This window comes from Hylobates moloch, unplaced genomic scaffold (genome assembly GCF_009828535.3).
Source record: "Hylobates moloch isolate HMO894 unplaced genomic scaffold, HMol_V3 SCAFFOLD_1, whole genome shotgun sequence".
NCBI lineage: Eukaryota > Metazoa > Chordata > Mammalia > Primates > Hylobatidae > Hylobates > Hylobates moloch.
Window position 1 is genome coordinate 5,754,963 of NW_026652276.1, and position 18,760 is coordinate 5,773,722.

An 18,760-nucleotide genomic window follows, 5' to 3' on the forward strand; every position below is an offset into this window, starting at 1 on the left:
CAAGAAGTGAGGAATGAAGTCCAGGGACTTGGACTAACACAGTGAGTTCACAGGCAAGATTGTGGGCTTTTATTTTTACTACTTAGTGCAGACCAGAGTGTCTCAAACTTTAATGTGCATAAGAATTACCTAGAGAGTTAAAACACACCACTGGACTCTACCCTCTAGGGATGCTGACTGGGTAGGCTTGGGTGGGGCTCAAGAATATACCTTCCCATGTGATATTGATGCTGCAATAAACCACTATATAGATACGAAGCAAAGTAAACATGGACCACATCTTCTATATCAGCAGGCCCTCCACAACCCCTGGGGAGGGCATGGACCACCTGTCCCTCTCACTGCCAGTATGCATGACCCAGGCCTCAAAGCTGATTGTATCTTCCGGATAAAAAGGAAGCCCAGGAAACTTCATAAATATTATTTTCTTTTAGCATTAACTCTACATAATTAAGTGGGTGGAAAAATGGCTAGTCTCTTCTTAGAAATGAGGAATTACCCTGTTTTTAAAATTAAAATGGCAGAAGATGCTGGCCATGAAACCAGAACCAGGAACTCTATGGCCTGAGATATGGCTCCATATTGTACCACGCAGATAATAAATATGATTGTGAGGTCTCTGCAATACAGGCTTTACATTCCCAAAAGGCAGTGTTGGGTCAGGGACATGGGCAGGATGTGGTTATGTGAAACACTGGGGCTCTAACCCTGCACCTGTGTGGGTGGGTCTCAACATTTTACAGTTCGCAGTGCTGTTTTCTGTGGAAGCTCTTAGGATTAGCACTGATGGAAGAGAATTAAGACTTTACAATCATGGCTGTGTGACCTAAAAGGTCGAGTTTTGGCCAGGCACAGTGGCTCATGCCTGTAATCCCAGCACTTTGGGGGACCAAGGCAGGCTGATCACCTGAGGTCAGGAGTTTGAGACCAGCCTGGCGAACATGTTGAAACCCTGTCTCTACTAAAAATACAAAAATTAGCTGAGTGTGGTGGCGTGCGCCTATAATCCCAGCTACTTGGGAGGTTGAGGTAGGAGAATCGCTTGAACCCAGGAGGCAGAGGTCGCAGTGAGCCGAGATTGCGCCACTGCACTCTAGCCTGGACGATAGAGAGAGATGCCACCAAAAAAGTCAAGTTAGCTACGTGAATGTAAACTAAAATGGAAGAGGCTTTACGATTACCTGTATTACTGTAAGTGAAGCTACTGTACAGTGGAAAGACACTGTAGTTACATAATAAGTTTGCACTAGTTATTTCATAAGTTTGACACATGATGGCTACTGAGATAGAAACTGACCAGGGGCGAGTGGGAGGGGATGCTGCTAAACATGACGGTTCTCCCAGTGCCACTACTGACATGCATTTGGCAGAAAAGGAAGGAGCAGCAGCAGGACTGCAGAGCGGCATCTGGAGTCAGATCCTGGTGCCTGCAGTCTGACCTGCGCTCCCATGTGACCCTGGCACACGCCTGGGAATGGGAATAATCCAAGCACACAGGGCACTGTGCGCTCCAGCTGTGTTTTTCTCTCCCTCTTCTTCATTAAGAAGAAGAAAGAGAAAAGTTCCCTAGAAGACAGACAGTCTCTGGTGCAAAATAAGCAAAACACCACTGAAAGACAGGGACCTTTGGAAAATGCTCGACTGCTGGAGGAATCAAAACAGAGGCCATATTTATTGGCCCATGTTATATAATTCAAGCCTAAAAAGGTTCATCTTCCCATTCCATTCCTTCATATACTCCCACAAGTAGACACAGGCTTGAACGTGGTCAGGGCACCTGGAAGCCAGTTGCTGCCTGCTGATGACTTGCCTTCTCATCTGCCAGGGGTAGTAAAAATTCTTAAGCATCAGAAACTCCTTAATTGTCACGACGGCCGTATTTCAGAAAGTAAATGATGAGGATTTTCAACCCTAGACAGCTCTGTGGTAGCAAAGCCGGCTCCCAGCACACACTGGTTTCTTGCAGGATCAAACAAATAACTGGGGTTCGTGTGCGGCAGGCGGCATGATAAACCGAGAGCACCATTCTGTCTGTCTGGTTCAAAGGCAAATGTAAGTATAGTTATCCTTGAAAAAGCAGATCCCATTATACTTAACCTCATGGAGAATCTTCTTAGAATCACCTTTCTTATAATTAGAGCCAGTCTTTATGGAAAGCTTGCCCGAATTCCCACCAAGCTCCCTGGCGGAGGTTCACTAGATGCATTGCTGTATCTGTTGTCAACTGTAATCTATAGATATTATTTTAAAGGCAGTGTTAACGTACTTCTCATTTGTACATTTTCCTAATTGGCTTAATATTTATAGCAGAATACTTCTGATCCAGGCCCGGGGCTCTAGTAAACTGAAGCATATTTAGCAGTGTGCTAATGAGGACCATACAGTCATGAAGGGTGGCTAAGTGAGTCATGGTTCTCTCAGTCTGATTCCAAGTTGGCTTGCTAAGAGAAGTTGCTAAAATATCTTAAGTAAAGGCTGAGGTCCCTGAGCAGCTGTTGCGTTTGCAGAGCTGAGGATGTATAAACTTTACTGGTAGTAAACGTCACTCCTGCAAGCAGACGGTGTGCCTGCAAACCCACAGCTCCTCGGAGGAGTCTGCCACTGTCATGGCTTGAGCAGGGCATAGTCCCCGCCTGGATGGGGAAACTGGGAGGGTGGACCCGCTTTGAGGCTGGGGCCAGGGCATGCCCACTGACAAGCACGCCGCGGTGACAGAAATTCACTTTGAGTTGCAATTAGTGGCACTGTCATTTTCGGGGGCTCCTGCCAATTAATTAAGCCTGTCAAATAGAAAAACCACAGCGTTCACATGATAATTTATATTGGAAGAGACGAGCCTCACAGAGCACAGCGGCTTCCTCCACAAAACAGAATTCTCCCTCAGAGCACTGAAAGAAACACATGAAAACAAGGCACATGAAACTACACACAAAAGTGTGCATGTGTGTACGTGTAGGGGGGTCTGCATGGGGAAGAAGAAAGTTAAACTGTCCTTGCTATAATTGTTAACTCTGATCGCCGGAGTAGAAGACAGGCTGATTAAAACTCCAAACGAGCCCCCAGCTCCCTGAACCCTCTGCGTCCGGGTTGATAGAATCAGAGGAGTTTATTCATACCATTAAGCCCCAGAGAACTTAATTGAAAGAAGAGCACAGCCCGGACCTTGACAAGCGGGAGGTCACAGTAATTGCTGCCGGACATATTTAACATTAAGATAATCAGGCCATTAATTACCCTTTGGATCATTAAATCAGCCAGTTGCAAAATGAAATTTCTGCCTCTATTACTCACTTGAGAGACCACAGGGGTGGCCTTTAATTTATCAGTGAGCTTGAGATACAAAGGCTGGGGCTGGGGGAGGGCAGCCGGGGAGGGGGCCCAGGCCCGGCAGTGGCGGCAGGGGCAGGGCATCAATCCGCCATGCTCGGTGATCGTGGCAAATTAACTAGGTAAGATAACCTCCGCTTCCAAAGGCAGGAGCTGGGGGTATGTAAATAGATGAGGGCAGACAGGGAGATCAGAGTCTGCACACCACTTAGCAGGATAATAAAGGAAATCATCCTTGATTATCAGTGCTAATTTGGACACTGCCGGTAGCTTGTTATGCGTGTTCTGAGTAGCATTTAATTAATTCAATTGCTTGTTAATGAGGGAAGTGACATGTGGGGAGCAGATGCCACCCAACTGCAGATGGACTCTGGTCATCTCGGCAAAGTCCTTTTTTTATTTTTTTTTCTCCTTTTCTCCCCCTCCCTTTTTTTTTTTAAAGAAAGAAAATAGGAAAAGGTGTCAAGCATAGAAGAACACTCAAAAGAGACAAAACATTGACCTCAGCAGGCCAAGAACTGTTGAAAAATAATAAGATGAGACAATCCTGGGGCTGTATGGGCAGTCGTGTTCCCTGAGGCCACATTTGGAACAGTGCATCTTTATGCCAGAAATTTGAGCCCGAGATTACTATATTGTGATCTTATGATCAAACCTAACAAGACAAAGACACAGCCAAGTGGTACTGCTTTTAATATCTCAGAGTTAGCTGTAGGGATCCAATTATTTTCAGTTTGGATACATTTCCCCTTTATCAATATCTCCATGTGCATAAATAAGATCAAAGTGGAGTTCCAGAATCAAAAAGAGACGGAACTCACATCACTGGGCAGACTTGTTCCATCTGGAAGTGTACGGCCAGTCTCTCCCACGCGGATTTCTGATGTCTGGCCCCAAATCTTCCTATCGAAGGCGACATCTTTTTATAGGTTAAAGACAAGAAGGGAGTTTAGGCACAGAGGTGAACTTACAAATAATGGGGGGAAGAAAAAGAAAAAGGATGCTAAAAAAGGGAAAAGAATACATACTAAATCAGCAAACTCAGTTCCCTTCCAAGTGGCATCAAAGAGGTAATGGGTGATTTCAGTTGCGCTTAGAGCTCCTCTCCAGAGCTCTTTCACGGAATTGAAAACACTATTCTCCACTTCCAGGTTCCTCTGATTTCCTGGTCCAAATCAGCAGGCTCCCAAGCCACCAAGTAAACAGGCTACCTGCACTGAAATGCAAATAGCAGCGAGTCCCTGCAGGGCCTTGGGGGCCAAATGCTTTGACACCAGGACACAAAGATGGGGAGACGCAGTGCTACGCACAGCGAGGCTTCTGCCAAGAGGAATGTGGCGCCAGAGGGCTCTGCTCCGTCCTGCTAGGAAATCACTTGCACTGCAGCCAATCCCAAACATTTTTAAGTGCAATGGGGACAACAATAAAGAACAACGGGCCAGGGCACTGCCGTGCAGCCCCGGAAACACCGCTGTGCCGCGAGGGAGACAGGATGTGCGTGGACGGGTTTACTGAGACGGCTTTGCTGGTGCTGCAAACGTCAAAGCCCCAGTTTCACTCACATGAGGAATTCCAAGGCCCTGAAGTAGCAAGAGCACCTGACATGTGTTCCATGATGACGAGTTCTCGCTTTCACTCATTTACTCGTTCAATCATTCATTCATGCGGGAGACATTCGCTGTTTTAACATCTTCACCTCTGAGCTTATTACTCTTGCCTTTGAAAGCGTCACCAAGGAGCTTGGCAACTTCTCCTTACAGTAACACCATGTACCTCTAACACTGGAACCCAGAGCCCTGCCTGGCTGGCGGCCCCCGGCCCAGCTGCTCAACGCCCTACAACACGCTACGTTATGGTACCACACAAACACACAAGCCGGGTGTTATGAAGCCCTGTCCTACATACAGCTGACGGCTCCCTTCTTAAACCCCTAAAACCTAGTTAGTTGTGTCCACTGTTACCACCTCACCACCACTTCAACATCCCCACTTAAAATCATTATTTTAAGTGTGTGCTTAAATGCTGTCAATAGCAATTAGAGAGGGGAATTCTGATGCTACCCCAGATGTAGTTAACTGTTGTAGCATTGATCCGTTCTCTAACGCGCTTCCTTCTCCAAATTAAACCCCCATTACAGAGGGGGACGAAGGGCGTCCTCTCCCTTCCTGCGACAATAAATTTAATATCGAATGCATTGGGAAAAAATGGCAGTTGTTGCAGAATCCATCCAAAAAGATTTTTTTTTTTTCTTCCTGGGAGTAATTAAAAGATGCTTTTCTTGACTAATGATTCCCCTGTTTAGGAATGGGAAGTCAATACTGCTTCAGCCGCCGTCAGCTTCAATTGATCATGATGCTGCTCAAGTTTGAACGGCAGTTCTCAGGGCGGCAGAGATTCACTGGAACCAATTATAAGCCATCCGAAGCTGCCCTAATCAGGGGTGCAGGGACATAGCAGAGGCCGGCTGTCCAGGGCGCCTGCTGTCCTAACTGGCCGCACGAATAGGTGACTCCAGTGTGCGGCGGTCTCTCTGGAGGAAGATCTGCTGTGTTCTACTTCCCCATGGTCTTGAATCTGTGTGTGTGTGCATGCATGTGTGTGTGTGCATGCGTGTGTGTGTGTGCATGCGTGTGTGTGTGTGTGTGTTTGGGGGTGGGGGCAGGCGGAACGATGCATTTCTAATTATATTCCACTGTCAGAATGAATCTTCTGCACAAGATGGAATGGACCAGAGCTCCTCGGGAAAACAGCTGGGCCCTTTTTCAAAGAATTACACCAAATATATTGCACTTGGCTTTTCCTTTGATCGAGATAAAAATTTATTAAAATATTTCTTTTTGGTATTACCTCAGGGCCACATTAAAAGAACCTTCCAGCTGCTTCTACTAACAATCGTAGGTTCTGCAGAGAGACCAGGAGGGGCGGAGTGGGGCAGAGGGAGCGGGGGTCGCTTCGAAAGGCAGAATCTTCTCACGTCATGGACAGAACTGCTTGCGGAGATTCCAGCCCTGACTTTCACTTTTCCTTTTTCTATTGAGGGGACGTGCAGGAGGCGGTGAAGGTGGTGGGAGTCTGAATTTCTACTCTGTTATTGGGCTGGGTGTGTTTTGCTTTGGGCAATGTAGTTAAGGCTTCCGCATACTCCACCAGGACCCTGGCCTTCCAGCTGGAAGGGACACAGACCTTGCTGGCTGCCTTTAGTCCTCTTGGGAACAGGTGGGACAGACAGAACCTATGAATAGACAAACCCCTCCCCTCTCCCCTGCCCCCAGGGTCGCTTTTAAGGTGCCAGCCCTGGCTCAGAGGCCCTTCCTGCTTCTGCTCTTTGGGCCTCCGCAATCCCTGCTCCTCCTCATTCATGGGAGGCTCCCGTCCACGGTGCTGTATTCGCTGACATGCACACCTCCCCACGGGCCAGGCTGAGCCTGCATCCACCGAGGCCACTCCCACCCTCCAGCCCGCCTTCCCACCCGGTTCCCTGGCCCTGGCCCTGCGAATCACCCCCTATTTCAGAGTCCAGCTCAGATGCCATTTCTCCAGTGACACTTCCCAGAATGCACCTACTGCCAGCACCCTCCCGAGCCCTGGCATCCTCAGGCGGCCCTGAGAGCGTTCACCAATCACCAGGGAACTGCAATCATCACTCACCGTTTCTTTTCTAAGAGAAAGTGCGCAATGATTATTTGCTGATTTTCACTGAAAACAAAACTCCCCAGGAAAATTACTACAGGCACAAAGAAACATTCAATTCTCGTATGTGTTTATCTTCTTAGGTGCAAAGGGAATTTAGAAATTCCACAGTTACCTTCAGCAACAGCACAGAACCACATCACCAACACCACAGTCTTGGAGAGGAATTACAACTCGGCCTGCTCTTTAGGAAAGCCAGTGTGACTAAAGAAAAGATGGGACTTAACTGCAACCACTGCACTTCTGAGTAAGCAGTCTCTGCAATAGGTCTCTAAAATACGATGATGTGATGTACGTAACACTGGAAAAAAGACTGGGCTCTACACTCAAGAACTTAATTCAAGGATGCAAATTAGAACTATAAAATACCTGTGCACACACAATCTTCATTTATGAATGAAGATGAAATTATAAAGTATTTGTCAGGTAAAAAATGAACCCATATCTTTGCTTCTAATAATTCCAAATGGTTTCTAAATTTTAATGGATGGATAAACAAACTTTTCCAATAATTCATGATAGTAAAAATAGTGAATGCGCTTCTTTTACATATAAACAGTAAGATGCATAGTTTTTTCCAACTTATTTCAATGTTTTCTGCATTCACACATTAAGCTTAATCTAATTTCGAATCATTTTTCATTTTCAGACCCAAGTTTCCTCCAGTGTTATCATTATCTATGAAAAAATAGATATTAAAACATGAATTCATCTTTTAAGCATGTTCATAGTTGATGACCCAGCTGATTTCTATGGTAGCGTTAAACAAATCAAGAAAAATAATTTTTAAAGTGCCTAATTTCTTTGGTTTGTAAGAAACTTACCCGCATCTACACTATAGAGCATAACTCATAAAGAGCGCGCGTATCAAAACCTTGCAATTTTAAACAAATACGTTCTTTGCACCTTTCCTGTTGTCCCCACTACCACAGAATCCCTCATACGGAGAGCCACATGAGTAACGCACCAGCTTCATTCTCTCCAGTGAGCCAGAGGTGGCACCACAAATTCATTTTTCAGTGTTAATGAACTGAAGTCCACCAACCCTTCTCACGTCCTTACTGCTGTGCAGTAGGAACTGGTTTCTGTGGTGTAACCACAGATTACCACTTGAACTTTCATTTTATCTGATCAGCAGCAAAACAAACCAGAGGAACCTAAAAAGTACCAGCGATGGGAGATCTCTCCTCTCCCTTCGTCTCTTCAGACACCTGAGAGGCAAACACAGACAGCAAACCTCAACCTCCTACTTCCCATTGTGGGAGAAAATGCGCAACCCTGGAAGCCACTTGCTTTAGACAAGTACGGAGATGAAATGCTCTATTCCGCCTCCATGCCATACGCCTTCTCAGAAGACACGCCATTTTATCACCCCTTAGGAACATTAAATATGTATGTGTACTCAAAAACGGTTTATAATAGCTGTAAATGAAAAATGAGAAACTAAATGGCCTCAAAATAAATGCGTTTTTTTACACTGGATAACAATTAACATTAATGAGGAGTAACATCATACATTATGCTGAACTTGGTTGACTAAATGTGTTAGAAATATATTTTAGAAAATAAAATATATTTTGTTACCATAAAAATAACTTTTGTGTGATGGTGGGGGGTGGGGGGGGGAATCGGCAGAGCAGATGCTTATCAAAGCTATAAGAATAACAAAATTAAAGGATCAAAAATTCATAATTAGTGTTAATGGCACAGCTTATGCCTATTAGAAATGTATTAATTAAAGTAATATATTCATAAGATTAGAAGCTTAATACATTTCTAAGAGGGGGAGAGAAATCCCCAAGGCCTAAAAACAAACATAAAAAATTAAGGAGTGTGAATTATCCATGTCTGCTTAAGACCAGTTTTAAACACAGACATTCCCATGCCGGATGAATCGGAATTCCCGAATTCCTACAGGTTATCAGGGCCTTCCCAACTGTGGCTGTCATTGTGATCACTTCCAGTTGCCTAACCGTTGGCAAATGTGTCCAGAGCCAGGCATCTTCCAAAGCTCCTACCTTGTGGAGTCTACCGAGGGTTTCGTCCGCCCCTGGCTGCTCTCTTCCCAGACGCTGTTGGCTAGCTCGTTCCCAATGGACGACATCACCTTGATGAGTTCGACTGGCCAGTCATCCAGGTCCAGAGATCGCACTCGGGAAAGGTGGGTGCCAAGATTCCGGTGGATCCCTGAGCACTCGATGCACATGAGGGCTCCCAAGTTCAAACTGGCCCAGTTAGGATCTATGGGAAGAGGAACAGAATGCTAAATGCAATCAGACCATCGTCTATCATTCCAACTGTTCTTAGAAACACAAGGCCACGAATCAAACTTCACATCGACAGAACCACATCCATGGCTGGAAAAAATGCTCCCTAGCCAGTGCTCAGCCCTGTTTTAGGTGTCCCAAATGACTGGCAGTTGGTAGTAGCTTCAGAACACATCTGGCTGAAGCCAAAGCCTTGGAATTTTCCACACAATAAATAATTGACAGCGTTGGTTTGGATAGAAAAGATGCACTTTCCCATATGTCACAGCAGCATTCACCTTGAGAGGGCTGACCTGTGTGGGAAAAAACACGTGTGACTCGGCATCCACTGTGGACAGCTGCTGCCGAGAGGGAAGGAGAAGTGGTGCTGAGGGGAGGCTGGGTGACACCATGACTCTGGTCATTCCTTCATTGCTACCTCTGCAGCCACTGGCACATCCAAGTTTCCAGTAGGTATACAACGGGCATGCTTGCAAATTTCAAAGATGAGAGAGAGGTACTCTATAGTGAAAAAATATCGTTTTCAGTGATCTTATTTAACTATAGCTACTGAAGCAACTGCATTGCGGGCAAGTTGGTGGGCAGGGCCCTTTAGTGAGTTTATCACGCAGCACAACCAACGCTGACTTGCAGAATGAATGGTGACAGGCTTTGGGCTGTGAAACTAGACCAAGGACTAGTGCAAGGATTGTGCAGGACAAGAAATGGGTTCAGACAGCAGCAGTGGGACCCCAGAACTAGAGCACTCACTGCGTGAAACTGGCTGGCATCAGCAGAAGACCAAGAACTCAGGCCCGGGTTGACTTCACGCTAGAATCTACAGCTGATGTGCAGAGATAGGGTTGACCTTGATAGTCACTGGCTTTCACCACCGTAAGTAGATACGACTTACTCACCTGGGGAACAGGCAATGCTTACTCCGGGCACACTTGAAGAGTCAACAAAAGACCAAGTAGCTCAGGTCACATCTGACTCACTGGGGAGACATCCTTTGTTTTATAAATGGCAAATGACCAGCAATAGCCTTACGCCAGTTGATCAAAAATCAGAAAGCCAGTCCTTTATTTAACATCTACTACATATGCAAGAAGGGAGTGATAGATACCACAAGAAATGTGAGAAGAGGCCGGGCGCGGTGGTGGCTCATGCCTCTAATCCCAGCACTTTGGGAGGCCGAGATGGGAGGATCACCTGAGGTCAGGAGTTCGAGACCAGCATGACCAACATGGTGAAACCCTGTCTACCAAAATCACAAAAAAATTAGCTGGGCATGGTGGAGGGCACCTGTAATCCCAGCTCCTCGGGAGGCTGAGGCAGGAGAATCGGTTGAACTCAGGAGGCAGAGGTTGCAGTGAGCTGAGATCCTGCCACTGCACTCCAGCCTGAGTGACAAAGCGAGACTCCTCAAAAAAAAAAAAAGAAATGCGAGAAGAGAGGTCTGTGACCTCAGAGAGGTTCTGACTGGGAAGGGGAAACCTATGCATCAAATGAAAAAAACCCAAGCAGAAGAGAACAGAGAAATGCAGAGACACAACGCTGAAAAGTGCAGTCAGAACCAATGCACAGGTGGCACGGCAAGGAAGAGGGCAGCGGCGACATAGAGGAGGCCCTGGCCCGGGGGTGTGGAGGGTGGAGGCATGGCACACAGCTGGCGTGGACCCATCCTCGTCTGTGGCTCTCCCTTTGTGTCTGCACAGCCTACCTCCCCACTGGCCCCCTCTGCTTCTGCACCTCTGGATCACTGACAACCAGGTCTCTATCTCCTGACCATGGACACAGCACAGCCAAAGTCACCAGCCCCTTCCAGGGCTAAACCCAAAAGACCTGTGTGGCCAACATTTCACTCGGCCTCTTGTGGGCTGGCCACTGCCCCACCCCTTCTCACAACACTGACTACTACTTTTTTTTTGAGATAGGGTCTCTTGTGGTGGCACAATCACTGCTCACTGCAGCCTCAAACTCCTGGGCTCCAGTGATCCTCCTGCCTCAGCTTCTCGAGTAGCTGGGACTACAGGTGCACACCACCACGTCTGGCTAACTTTTTACATTTTTTGCAGAGATGGGGTCTTGCTATGTTGCCCAGGCTGGTCTTGAACCACTGGGCTCAAGCAATCTTCCTGTCTGGGCCTCCCAAAGTGTTGGGATTACGGGCATGAGCCACTGTGCTGGGCCAGTGCTAACTTCTGAGACCTTTTTGGTCCACAACCTCTCTGGATTTTTTCCCCACTTTCCTGGTTGCTCCGTCGTGATCTCCTTCCCAGCTCTTCCTCCCTGACCTCAGGGCTCCTGTGGGGTCATCTCTTCTGACTCTGTAGTCTCTTTCAGGCCAACCCAACCCACACTTCAATCACCACCCAAGCACTAACACCTCTTCCTGGCTCCCGAGTTATTATACACGCAGCGACCACGTACGTTTAAGTTGGAGAATCTCTTCGTCAACATCCACTCTGCAAATGCATTCTTCTGCCAGGTCCTTCCTGTCTCAGCTATTCAAGCTGGGACCCCACGGGTCCACCTTGATTCTTCCATCATTCCCACAGCCAATCGCAAGGTTCTCAACCTCTCGTAAGTCCAACCCTTTCTTCTCGAACCTACTGCTCCCATGGGTGTCCTCACCAGCATCGCAACTGGGGTGCAATGGGCTCCTGTCTGCGGCCTCGCCCCTCACTTCCCTGCAGACCTCTTCACACAGCAGCCAGGGCCCCACTGAACACAGCACCTCTGATCATGTCACACCACCGCTCAAAACCCAGCACCTCTCCTGCTCCCTTATGTCCCCGCATCCGGCCCATCACCAGTTGCTGTGGGGAATGCTCTGACACACTGTCCCCACTCACATCTGGATCCCTAAAGAAACTTGCCTAAACTCTTGCCAGAACCTCTGATTTGGTTCCTATGCCCACCCCACCGCCCTCCATGCCGCTATGGGTTGCAGATACAGAAGCCACTGACGCTGGCCCCTCATTCAGACCTTGGTGCACCCCCTCCTACCTCCCCCCAACAGCTTCCAGGCTGTCAGGTCCAGATCTGCAGGATGACATTCATGCGTGGGACACATTCCTGTGCCGGACTCTGAATTCTGTGAAACCCAAAATGTTGCAGGGGGCGGGGGTAAAGTGCTCCAGGGCCCCATGCTCACCACCCTCTGCTTAGAGACAGGTAAGGCTGGGGCTGACTGAGGGGAGAAACTTGCCTCTGCTCCAGCAGAGAATGACTCATTGGCAAGGGTTGGTATCTAAGCATCACCACTGCAATTTCTTTGAAAGACATCTTAAGGCCCAACTGGGACACTTCGCTGTGTCTCAGCCTGGGTGGAGAACCTCGGCCTGTGACTGATCCCAGCCTCCTAGCACGGACTCAGACCTCTGAACTGTCTCCTGCCCCCCCACCTGGCTTCAGGCCCCGCTGATCCCACAGCCCCAGGCCTGCCCTGCCTGCTCTCCAGGCCCTCACACCTGTGTGCGTGCCACCTGCCAGTACTGCCTTTCCACCTTTGTCCTCTGCAAGCCTCTCGCTCTCCGGGCCTCAGCTCCCCTCCTGAGAAATGAGGCTAATAATTCCCATCCTCAAGGGGCTGTCAGAAGGATTAAAAGCTACGAGGCACTTAGAGCAGTGACTGCCCCATGGGAAGTACAGTGTTAGGTGTTGGCTGTAATTACATCTGTTCCTTCACCAATATTAACACACTGGCTTCTGGGGATACAGCAGTGAACAAAATGGAGAAAAATCCCTGCCCACAGAAATGTGGGACGTAGATTGTATGGGGACAGACCAACCAGGAAAGAATTAAAAAAACTAGGCCCAGCATAGTGGCTCCCGCCTATAATCCCAGCACTTTGGGAGGCCAATGGGGGAGGATCGCCGAAGGCCAGGAGTTTAACACCAGCCTGGGCAGCATAGTGAGACTAACTCTCTACAGAAAATTTAAAAAATCAGCTCAGTGTGGTGGCATGCACATGTAGTCGCAGCTGCTCAGGAGTCTGAGGTGGGAGGATTGCTGATGCCTAAGAGTTCAAGGCTGCAGTGAGCCATGACTGCACTGCTGCAATCATGGACAGGCCCCGAGAGGCAGCCCACCCTTTCTGCTGCACTGCTGCACTCCATCCTGGGCTATAGGGCGAGACCCCATCTCAACCCGCCCCTGCCCCCGCCCAAACCAGAAAAGAGCTAAGAAAATTGTAGGATACACCAGAGCTAGGAAGCCCCCAGGGCAGAACAGCAGGGAGTAGGGAGTAGGGATGTGTGTGTGTGATTTCAAACCTGGAGGTCAGGGAAGGACTAAGAGGTGACAATGGGATAGAGACCTGACGTTGCGGGACCCGAGGTTCTATTTGTGGGCCAAGCTGAAGATGAGAGCCTGGATGTGCTCCTAACGTAGGTTGTGGTGAGCTATCTGGTGGTAGTGGTGGGTGCCAGTCCCTTCTTGTGCGCAGGCCTGGGGTTCACAAAAGGAAATAAGGCAGGATTCTAGACATCAGAAAGGCCCAGGAGAGAGAGGCACCTGTGAGGTCCATGCAGCAGGGCGGGAGGGACCAGCGCACGGTCAGCTCTGACCAGGGCTTCATGGGCGACATGGATGGGCAGACAGAAAGCAGCTGCAAGGGTGGGCTGCCTCTCAGGGCCTGTCCATGAAGGTCAGACCTGCTGGTGAGAGCCACTGAGGGTCCCAAGCCCTAGGATTCTCAGGGGCCCTCAGGTGTGAACTTTCCTTGGCATGTTCCTGGCAGAAGGCAGGCAACAGGTGCCCTAAACAAAGGCCCCACTGTCTGATGGGCCTGGGACACGCTGGGTTGGGCCATGCTGGACAGGTATCTTCAGAGCAGTACTCCCCGGAAGCGCAGGTGTCCGAAGGCTGCAACCTCCTGGGAGGTGGATGTTGTTAAGAGTTTCCCAAATTCACTGGCTCTCGGAATCCCTTTATAGACAGGCACCCTCAAAGCTCCAGAAGCTCAGTGTCCACTCTGGAAACAGTGCTCTGGGACGTGCCCAGTGCACAGACAGAGGGGGCTCCTGGAGGTCTAGCGCATTCTCTGCAAGAACTGGGGGTCAGGGAGCTAGTACCACAATTCCAAATTCCACGCTGCGTGAAAATTCCCAAGCCTCAAAAGACCCTACCACTCAGACACAACTGGTGCTAACCTTCCAGAGTGCAGCCTTACAGATCTTAACCCTCAAAATACCTGTGAATATTCATTAGGTTCATCTAGAATCATTGTCATGCCCCTTTTTCATTTTACAACACATTAGGAAGTTTCTTTATCTCAATTAAGCACCCCCTCCCCCACTTTTTTTCCCTTGAGACGAAGTCTCACTCTGTCACCCAGGATGGAGTGCAATGATGCGATCTTGGCTCACTGCAAACTCCGCCTCTCGAGTTCAAGTGATTCTCCTGCCTCAGCCTCCCAAGTAGCTGGGACTACAGGCAGGTGCCACCATGCCTAATTTTTGTATTTTTAGTAGAGATGGGGTTTCACCATGTTGGCCAGGCTGGTCTTGAACTCCTGACCTCAGGTCATCCACCCACCTCAGCCTCCCAAAGTGCTGGATTACAGGCGTGAGCCACTGTGCCCAGGCTCAATTAAGTCTTTTTCCATGATTTTTTAAGGTAGCAAAGAGAAGACATCACCATGAACTGCTCTTCAATTGTTAGACATCTGGGATGCTTCTGATTTTTTGTCATATAAAGCACTGTGATGAACATCTGGAAAGACAGATCTCTGCACCTGCCTTGCTCAATCCCATCGGTTTAGTTCCTGGAGTATATACCTGGAGTCAAGGGCATCCACTTTTCAAAAGCTTTTTATATACATTGTCAAAAGGCCCCATGGAGGTGTTCACAGTTCATCATCAGTGTGGGCACTGTACCTATCCCAGTACTTTCACCAAAATTGGGTATTTTTACTTAACAAATCCTTGCCAATGTGCTACATCTTCTGAGCCTTTCCATTCTTGAGAAAATACAGCAGGCTGGCCAACAGCTGAGTTTGAGTCCTGCTGTGGGACTTGCTATTTCTGTGACCTCAGACAAATGACTTGACCCTTCAGGCTCCTCGATTCCTCCCCTTTAAGTGGGGCCCACAGGAGCAGCATCTACTAGGGTTGCAGAATGAAAAGACAGCGCATGCCAGGGTTTGGCATCGGGCTGACATAGACCACACATTTAGCAAATGCGTGCTTGGTATCGCCTCTTTCTCCTGAATTGTCAAACTCTGCCTTTTCCCTTTGTCCCTGTCTATCTGCTCAGGTGGTCTTGCTTAGAACAAACTGGCCCACACCTCTCCTGCACTGGCCTCCCTTTCCCACCCCCCATCCGCACTCACATGCACAAGCTCATCTCAGACAGGACCTGCGACCTCTGATTTGCCAGGTATCACGGTCCCCGCAAGCCACGGATGGCTTTCCTTTTAAAGCAACCTTCAGATGCACGGTGGAAACAACTGCAGGCATTTTCCTTAATGGATGTTCTAATATTTCTCAGATTCGTGCTTTTAAAAAAGCTCTTACTTTTAAAACTTTTTGATAGAAAAACACTTCAAATAACTGCTTCTCTCTTCGAACTTCATCTCACCACACGTTTGAAAGTAAAACTTAAACATTCAAACATAAGGAGGTACTTTAAAGAAGAACCTCAAGATACCTGGAGAAGAACCCCTTCCCTCACCCGCAGGACAGGCTTCCACAGAGGCCGCAGACAGACTTTTGATCTCTCCCCTGCCTGCTATGCTGCTGAGTGGACTCTTGGAGGGGCGCTTCCTTTCCCTTTTGTCTGGAGCAGTCCTGGGCTCCTGTCTCCCTTCCCGGCTGAGCCGACCCTGGCTGGCCTCCTCCCTGCTTTGCCTCTATTCCAGTATGTTCAAAATGGTCTGGCCAGATCCATCTCCCCAAGTGGGGCTCAGGGTCCATCTCCTTCCTGCTCTAAAACTCCAATGATGTCCCTCTGCTTACAAATGAAGAATAAAGCTGGAAAAAGTTTCACTTGGCACTCACACTCCAACTGGCTTCTACCGGTTTTCCAGCCCAAAAAGCACCTCTGATCCTACAATCACCCGGAGAAGCTCTCCTCAAGCCACTCCTTTTGCTCACAATGATTCCTTTCGGCCCCTTCCCTGTACAAACCCTGCCCATCTCCAGAGCCCTGCTGACATGACAGCTCCTGCGTGGGTGGCAAGGCCGCCATGTGCCCCCGATGGCTCTCCCCAGCGCTTAGCTTCATGGTCAGCAGGTTGGTGCCTTGTCCAGTGCATTTCAGGCTTCAGGATGGCAGGACCCACCACGCCATGCATGTCTGACTCCTGGGCAGCACCCAGCCTGGTACTAGCACCTCTTACCTTGTTTGAACTGGACTCCCTTCTCTTCAAAACACTACTTAACAAAAAAAAATCTGAATGGAAGAAGTTTACTGAATGTCTCCAATACTGTCTCTGGGCTGGGACTGCAACCATGAAAATAAGTCCCTACTCTCAAGATTATGAACAACAAAACGACTTTTTCAAAGGGAAGGTAATAGTATGGATTGGACAACGGAAACCATGAAATAAAACTGGGGTACTCAATGGCACAAAGCAGTAATTACAACTTCTATCAGTTCAATCAGAGGCTTTAGTGGGTAATGGATTTAAGATCAAAAAAAAAAAAAAGAAAGACATCATTTGATGGCAAAACCCAGAACATATGATTGTGAAATTAAAAAAACAATACCCAAGAATCTCTAGGCAGGAATGAACCAATTATACTTTATTTTTATGAAAAAAAAAAAAAAAATCAGTAAGTGATCACTGATTAAGCAAGAAGTAAGCCAGCCACCACGCCTAGGTAATTTTTAATTTTTTGTAGAGATGGGGTCTCCCTGTGTTGCCCAGGCTCGTCTTGAACTCCCGGGCTTCCTAGATTTGGCACAGGCTGTGGGTGTGGGGTTGAATCCTTTGCACCTCAGGTATGACTGCTGCTCATCGGATGCCTAAGGCAAGGAAAGACTCACAGAAACGTACCCTGCAGCCAGGGGCGAGGCTTGTGTGGAAGGCGCTCAGTTAAGGCAAAATCCAAACAAAATACCTCAGTTTCCTAAAAGCAGTTAACTCTTATCTGCCAAACAGGACAGTTGTGAGTCCCCTGCAATCTGGGCCTAGTGGGACCATGTGGTCTCCAGCTACATAGCGCCAGCCCCTGCTACCACCGCACACACTTACTCTGGGTCTCGCAGTCCACACAGTGGGAGTTCCCGCGCATGTTCCGGATCGACTGCAGGGCCATGGCCTCGCTCTGGCTCGTCAGCCGGGACTGGGCACGGAGGAAGACAAAAATACAAGGCATAAGCACCCCAGGAGAAACGCACATCACTGATAACGTCAGGGAAAGATCAAACAGATTGGGAACAAATGTAGGATGAGGGTAATTTCTAAACAATCACTCCTGTTTTGATGTCTTTGGGAAAGAGCATAACTGAAGAAGAAATCATCATGCATGGGGCGGGGGGAGGGAGGAAATGTCACATTTTAACACTCATCAGTTGAGACGGACTCTGCCAGAAATGAGCAAAGAGGAGAGTTCTGGATCATCTGTGAATAAGCATGGACCACGATCACCTGGAGAAGGTAAATGGGTAAACTTCTGGGCAGTAGCCACATGTCTACTTGGTAAGAAGAATGAGAAAGAAATAATCCGTTTATAAGCCCAGGGTTAGGGCTTCATCAGCAATGTAAGACATATCTCATAGTTCCTTGTCAGAAAACTCCATCCATACCACACATCACCCTGGGAGATGCACCTGTCATCTGAAGACCCTCGGTTGCCACAGTGACAAAGCCACTCACCAGGGTAGGGGCAGGGAGAAACACGAGTATAGCTGGGGGTGCTGATTCTTAACCTTACACTTGATGGCTTGCTTTATTTTTATTTATTTATTATTATTATTATTATTTGAGCCAGTGTCTCACTCTGTGGCTGAGGCTGGGGTGCAGTGGTGTGATCATAGCTCACTGCAGCCTTGAACTCCTGGGCTCAAGTGATCCTCCTGCCTTAGCCTCCTATAGTGTTGAGATTACAGGTGTGAGCCACCACACCTGGCTCTATGGTCCTCTTTAAAAAGGATTTAAAAACATACATGCTCATTGCAGCAAGTTTAGAAAATACAGAGAGGGGAAAAAGAACATAAAATTGATTAACAATGATACGGGAATCCATAGTTAAGCATTATTAACATTTTGATATCTGTTCTTTTAGCCTGTTGTTTAAGCACATCTACATACACATATGTACTTTAAAAAGCCAGCGTAATACATATTGTTGTATAGAAACCTGCCCTTTCCAGCCTAACGAAACTTGTTCATTGCTCACTGCTGTCACATACTCTCTGACATCATTATTTTAAATGGCTGCATAGCATTCCACTTAGTGAAGACCTACTTATCAAGTTCTCTTTGATGGACATTTAAGTTGCTTCCAGTTTTTCTCCATCATAAACGATGCTGTAAGAACAT

The 18,760-nt window shown here is 47.9% G+C and overlaps 1 protein-coding gene across 8 annotated transcripts in view; it reads right to left on the reverse strand.

Annotated features, from left to right (window-relative positions):
• Positions 1-18,760, reverse strand: part of AGAP1 (ArfGAP with GTPase domain, ankyrin repeat and PH domain 1) — a 642,705-nt gene that overhangs the window by 72,768 nt on the left and 551,177 nt on the right. For all 8 annotated transcript variants that reach the window (XM_032753655.2, XM_032753653.2, XM_032753651.2 and 5 more), the window contains 2 exons: positions 17,471-17,561; positions 9,036-9,258 (listed from right to left, as the gene is read on the reverse strand). In XM_032753655.2, the coding sequence (XP_032609546.1) occupies positions 9,036-9,258; positions 17,471-17,561 (314 nt within the window). The remainder of the gene's footprint in view (positions 1-9,035; positions 9,259-17,470; positions 17,562-18,760) is intronic.